This window comes from Rhinopithecus roxellana, chromosome 9 (genome assembly GCF_007565055.1).
Source record: "Rhinopithecus roxellana isolate Shanxi Qingling chromosome 9, ASM756505v1, whole genome shotgun sequence".
NCBI classification, from domain to species: Eukaryota; Metazoa; Chordata; class Mammalia; order Primates; family Cercopithecidae; genus Rhinopithecus; species Rhinopithecus roxellana.
Genome location: NC_044557.1, coordinates 111,891,445 through 111,897,834, shown reverse-complemented (window position 1 = coordinate 111,897,834; position 6,390 = coordinate 111,891,445). Strand labels below are relative to the sequence as shown.

At 48.9% G+C, this 6,390-nt stretch overlaps 1 protein-coding gene across 3 annotated transcripts; it reads right to left on the bottom strand.

Moving 5' to 3' along the window:
• Window positions 1–258: 258 nt before the first annotated feature.
• NEFM (neurofilament medium) lies at window positions 259–6,023 on the bottom strand. Of its 3 annotated transcripts, XM_010378157.2 has the most exons (4): window positions 4,917–6,023; window positions 4,061–4,185; window positions 1,740–2,301; window positions 376–1,085 (listed from the first exon to the last, which is right to left on the bottom strand). In XM_010378157.2, exons 1-4 carry the CDS (start codon window positions 5,994–5,996, stop codon window positions 750–752), a joined length of 2,103 nt encoding a protein of 700 aa, XP_010376459.1. In that variant the 5' UTR covers window positions 5,997–6,023; the 3' UTR covers window positions 376–749. The 3 variants fall into 3 exon arrangements, with proteins under 3 accessions (XP_010376458.2, XP_030793889.1, XP_010376459.1); XM_010378156.2 differs by having other exon boundaries at window positions 259–2,301; XM_030938029.1 differs by lacking the exon at window positions 4,917–6,023 and adding an exon at window positions 4,492–4,806 and having other exon boundaries at window positions 259–2,301.
• Between the last annotated feature and the right edge of the window lie 367 nt (window positions 6,024–6,390).

The window sequence follows — 6,390 nt, the reverse complement described above, 5'->3', positions numbered from 1 at the left end:
GTTTACTTATGATTCCCCCCCAAAATCTATTTTAGGGCAAGAAAGCTTCAGGTAGTGGAGATCTCACTTTGAAATGGCATAACAGGCTGGGCATGGTGGTTCATGCCTATAATCCTAGCACTTTGGGTGACTGAGGCAGGAGGACTACTTGAGGCCAAGAGTTCAAGACCAACCTGGCCAACATAGCAAGACCCCATCTCTAAATAAAAATAAATAAAAATTTAAAAAACAGAAATGACATACAACTCAGCAATTGACTATGTTTCCAATATGACCTTTATTGAGCAAGTACTGCTGTGACGTTTAACATCGATCAACATAAGATTGCAAACTGTGCATGTCAACAAGGTTCTCCCATGAACAAAAGTCCATTTTAAACGCACCAGTGAGGTAAACATAATTATTCATATATAGCTTTCTTAAGGCTAAGAGAGTTCTGTGTTTCATTTATTGTTTTTGGCTCAGTTGGTACTTTGCATAATACATCTCAAGACATCCCCCCTTAAGTGACCCCCTTCCAACAGCTTAGGAAATTGGCAAATTTCCCAGGTACATACAATATCATGCATTTGAATCCCCCAAAGACTGAGGAGGGAGCACCCTGAGCTTGCATGCAGTCCCCTCATATTGCACAAAGTAAAATACAATGTCTGGAGCCCCCATGGGAGAACCCGTTCTGTTTTGAAGCTGCCAATCACATGCATTTTGAAATTGTCATATGGCTTAACCTTTTGCAGTGGACTCAAATCTTAGTCACTCTGGGTGACTTCCTTTACTATGGCGTGTGAAGTGACTTTTTCTACCTTTTTAGTAGACACTAGTTTCTCCTCAAAGGTCTCTTCATGCTCTTCAACCTTTTGAGTGACGGTTACAGATTTAGTGATATATTTGGTAGCACCATCTCCCCCCTCACTGGTGATTTTTTCTACCGTTTTGGTCACTACCACTTTCTCCTCACTTTTATCTCCCCCCTTCTTTTCATCTGCCGGGCTCAAGTCTAGGCCATTGGTGACAACGCCTTTCTCCTCTTCCCTCCCACTGCCTTTTTCCTTGGTCTCCTGCTCTACCTCCTCTTTTCCTTCTACCTCCCCATTGACAGCTATGTCTTCCTTCCTGGATCCCTTGGCACCTTTATCACTCCCTTCTTCCTCACTCCCTCCCTCTCCTCCCACTTTCTCCTTCTCTTTCTCCTGCTGCAGTGGCTTCCCCTCTTCTTTGGTCTCTTTCTCCAAGTGCACCTTTACCGATTTGGTGATGGTGACCACCTCCTCCACAGCTTCCTCCTTTACTGGGGACTCAGCTTTCTTCTTCTCTGGCACATCCTTTGGTTTCTCTTCCTTTTTCTCTACCTTCTCTTCCTTGGGAGCTTCCTTGACTTCCTTCTCTTCTTCCTCTTTCTGTTCACCTTTCCCTACTTCTGCTTTTGGCTTTGCTTCTTCCACTGGTGATTTTGTCACAGGAGACTTGGCTTTCTCTTCCACTGGTGATTTTGTCACAGGAGACTTGGCTTTCTCTTCCACTGGTGATTTTGTCACAGGAGATTTGGCTTTCTCTTCCACCGGTGATTTTGTCACAGGAGACTTGGCTTTCTCTTCTACTGGTGATTTTGTCACAGGAGACTTGGCTTTCTCTTCCACTGGTGATTTTGGCACAGGAGACTTGGCTTTTTCTGGCTTTTCCACCTTGACATCTGCCACCAGCTCCTCCTTGGTAGCCACTTCCTCACGCTTTTCCTCCACTTTCTTTTCCTCTTTAGCTTCGGCTTCCTCTGCTTCACCTTCAGCCTCTGTTTCTCCTTCTTCCTGCTCACCTTCCTCTTTTTCACTAGAGCCTTCCTTCTCAGATCCTCCCTCTTCGGCTTGGTCTGACTTAGCTCCCTCATCTTCTTCCTCTTCTTCCTCCTGGCCTTCTTCTTCCTCCTTTTCCCCCTCTTCCTCTTCTTTAACTTCAGGTGCAGTTGCTTTCACTGGAGACTTTTTGGCAGCTACTTCTTCTTCTTCAGCTTCTGGCTTCTCTTCCTTTTCTTCTGCTGCTTCTTCCTTCTCTTCCTTCATGGAAACGGCCAGTTCCTCTGTAATGGCTGTCAGGGCCTCTTCCATTTCTGACTTCTCATCCTCCACTTTGGTTTCCTCTATGATTTCCTCGACAAATTTGTGTTGGACCTTGAGCTTGGGAGCTTCCACCTTGGTTTTCTGAATCTTACTGGATATTGTAACTGAGGGCTGTCGGTGTGTGTACAGTGGCCCAGTGATGCTTCCTGCAAATGTGCTAAATCTGGTCTCTTCACCCTCCAGGAGTTTTCTAAGGAGAAAATCAAAGAACATAAGACATAGTAAAAATTTCACTGGGCCTTCTGAGCTTCATTACATTCTGGGTATTGTAGTAGCTACCTTTGAAGAAATAGAATTACATAAGTAAAATATTCTATCAATTCAGTATAATACCTGCTATCACTTACTTGCGTATTACATCATACTCAGTGACAGAGGAAGGTTCTCCTGGACTGCCCCCTACAATGACTAACCTTGCCCAATAGTCCACTAACCACACCCAGCTACTAAGTCTTGGCCCTGCAGTAGAGATCCATTAGGTCCAACAAGAATATGCTGAAAAACTTGTTAGTGGCCAAATAGGAAAAAACAAAAACGAAAACAAAAACACAAAAAGCCACAAACAAAACCCCCCCAAACTCCAAAGCCAAATAGCCTTTCTGAGAGTAGTCACTTTCCTAAACATTTAGATTTTCAGGATATGTACTATTTTTAAAGCAAATATAACTTTCATAAAAATCTTGCTGTTAAGCATATTTCAGAACTTAACCAGGTGTTAATATGGGTGTATCAAGTTATAAATTGGTCGATAATTTTTACCATAAATTGTCTATTTAATGTAGTTATTCAGCTTTCCTGAAAAGAGAGATAGCTCTGTAAATGCAATTTATTCTTGTTATATTATAACTACCTTACTGGTAGTAGAAAATTTTTATGTTTTTTCTTTTTTCTTTTTTTTTTTTTTTTTGAGACGGAGTCTTGCTCTGTGGCCCAGACTGGAGTGCAGTGGCCTGATCTCAGCTCACTGCAAGCTCCGCCTCCTGGGTTTACGCCATTCTCCTGCCTCAGCCTCCTGAGTAGCTGGGACTATAGGCACCCGCCACCACGCCCGGCTAGTTTTTTTTTTTTTTTTTTTTTAATATTTTTTAGTAGAAACGGGGTTTCACTGTGTTAGCCAGGATGGTCTCGATCTCCTGACCTCGTGATCCGCCCGTCTCGGCCTCCCAAAGTGCTGGGATTACATGCTTGAGCCACCGCGCCCAGCTGATAGTAGAACATTTTTAATCAACGATTTTGTCCTTTGCGCTTAGTCAACAGCAAGGTCACATAAATTAATAGACCTATAACGTATCTCTCTATCTATAAAAAGATCATACACATTTGTGTCTATATATCTAGATTTACATGCATATGCACATATATGTATCTATAGATCTAGATTAATATTATACATGATATAGATATAATTTATACTATAGTCTAGCATAAAATATAATACATATAAATTATCTACATATATAAAATAACTATATCTATATTCTAATATATCATTCTATATCTATTCTCAGCCAGATGATGGCAATAGTAAGCTGTATAACAGAGAAACAGAGAAATAGAATGTCCTGGTGTTTGTCCTTGACATTTTAAATTTGAAAAGCTGAAACCACTAGATGAAATATTAGAAACCAAAACTCTGTTCATGCTTCCAGCATTTGAAAACATTTTTCCATAAAAAGTTTAAGCATATGCATTGAGATTAATCTGCACCTCGTTCGTCTAATTCAAAAACCTTTTGCTTCTACTAGTATTCATTCTTTTAAAGCTGCATAAAAAGAGAGAAAACTACACTTGCAATTCTTTAGAATAATTTCTTTCTAAGTAAGCAAGAAAACCAGACTCTGAGTTGATGCCTGTACCCTGCCTGCTTTAACTTTAGTGGTGAAAGCTCTGCCCAAACAGCCTCTGCATGGTGGTTAGTGTTCCGGATACGCACGTAGTGAGCACCGTACCTGTATGCAGCGATTTCTATATCCAGAGCCATCTTGACGTTGAGGAGGTCCTGGTATTCGCGCAAATGACGAGCCATTTCCCACTTTGTGCCCCGAAGCTCATTTTCCAGCTGCTGGATGGTGTCCTGAAACAGACACAGAGAGTCTCCCTAGACTCATCCTTGCAAACAGCAACTTCCTTCGCAAACCACTTGCTACCCCTTCCCTCTCGCCTCCTCCCATCTCCCTCCGCTTCCGCAAACCTCGCTGACACCAGACTCCCGCCCCCCTCCCCCACCCCCTTTTTCTTTTAAATCTAAGGGATTCTCAAGGAACATACAACATCAATAAGACAATAGGACACTTCCTGGGCACATCACGCACGGAGATCAGTGGACTTAGAACACGTCTCAACAGGACACAAACATGCATGGGGAAACTCCATGGCTGACCTGGCCATTCCCATCTGAGCCCTTTGGGCTGCAGCCAATTTTGAGAGCTCTTCCGATCACTGCCGGAAAAGTAGAGAATACACGGGTTTCTGCATAAGCTATCCTAAAGTTGCTGGTTTATCCACTACCGAATTTATCCCTCCTGCTTTAAACGTGCAAGCGTGCAAAATTAGAACTGGAAAAGAAGCACGTTTTTGAAAAAGGTCAAGACCCTTAAGCAGCCGGGGCAGGTGGGTGGGGGCGGAGTGTGGAAGATGAGAGTGGCGAGGATGCTGATCCGCAACTACCCTAAGTCTGCGGCGCGCGCGCTCTAGCGAGCGGCCGCCAGGGAGCGCGGCGGAGAGGGCTCCTGGGCACGCGCCCAAGTGTCGGGGGCGCGCGGCGCTGGCGCTGGCGCAGGCTGGCCGCGCAGCCGCGGTTCCTACCTGGTAGCTGCTGAGGTCGTGGTTGTGGCGCTCCTCGATGTCGCTGAGCTGCCGCTCCAGGGACTCCTTGGTGCCGCGCACCGACTCTAGCTCGATGCTCTTGGACTGCAACTGGCGCCGGTACTCGGCGATCTCTTCCTTGGCGGAGCGGATGGCCTCCTTGTTCTGCTCTGCCGCCTCGGTGAGCTTGGCGTAGCGGCATTTGAACCACTCTTCGGCCTGGTGCATATTCTGGTCGGAGTGGCATTCGAGCTGGGAGCGGATTTCCTTCAGCGCCGTAGAGATGTCTGTCTTCAGGTAGTCTTTGCGCTCCACCGTGATGTGCGATGCCTGGATCTGGGCCAGAAGGTCGGCCACCTCCTCCTCGTGGTTGCTCCGCAGGAAGGCCACCTCATCCTGCAGCGACTGCACCTTCTTGTCCAGCTCCACCTTGACCAGCGACGCCTCCTCGATGTCTTTGCGCAGCGCGCGGATGGCCGCCTCAGTGTCGTCGCGCAGCCGCGCCTCTTCCTCGAAGCGCTCCTTGAGCCGGTGGATGTCTTCCTCCAGGTGGTCCGAGTCCAGCTGCACCTGAGCCTTCTCGTGGTTCACCATCTCCAGCGTGGCGCGCAGCTCGCGGATCTCCTGGTCGTACGCGTCGCCCAGCTGGGCGTGCGAGGCCTGCTTCTGCCGCAGCGCCTGGATCTCCGCCTCAATCTCCTTATTCTGCTGCTCCAGGTAGTGCACCTTCTCTATGTAGCCGGCGAAGCGGTCGTTCAGCCCCTGCAGCTGCTCCTTCTCGTTGGAGCGGGACAGCTTGTAGTCGCCGCCGGGTCCGGAACCGCCGTTGAGCAGGGACGAGGACTGGCTGAAGTCAAGGCTGCTCTCCGCGGAGCTGAGCATGGCGGAGCTGTAGGCGAGGCGCGGGGCGAGCATGCTGCGCTTGTAGGAGGAGGACACGGTGCTAGGTGAGCCGCGGGACCACGACTGCGAGCGGAAGCCGCTGGACGGGGAGCCGCTGACGCGGCTGAAGCTCGAGCGGGTCTCGGTTACCCGCCGGTAGGCGGACGGGTTGCCCAGCGAGTCCAACGTGTAGCTCATCTTGGAGGCCTTGGGGCGTGTGGCTGTCACAGCGTTCTGCCGGCCTCGCCGCAGCCCATTTATAGCCGCGGCGCTGGTCCCGGGCCAGGGCCCCGCCCCGTGGAGGCGGCGGCCGAGGAGGCGGGGACTGCGGGCACCGGTCGGGGAGGAGGGGAGGGGGGCGGCTGAGCGGTGATTCAGCGCCTGCTCCACGTGGGCCCAGGTCGCATGGGAACCCAGACTTTGCTGCCCTGGGCCCAGCCCCTCCCCCAGGTTCCCTTTCAGTCCCAGGCCACTTGTCGCCGGGCATTCGCCTCCTCTCCATTTCTCACCTCCCGATTGCGTTTCGCACCCTTGGTGCGAATATCGCCAGCGCCCTTTCTTTGCCCGTCACTGTCCCACCGTTCGGGCAGCG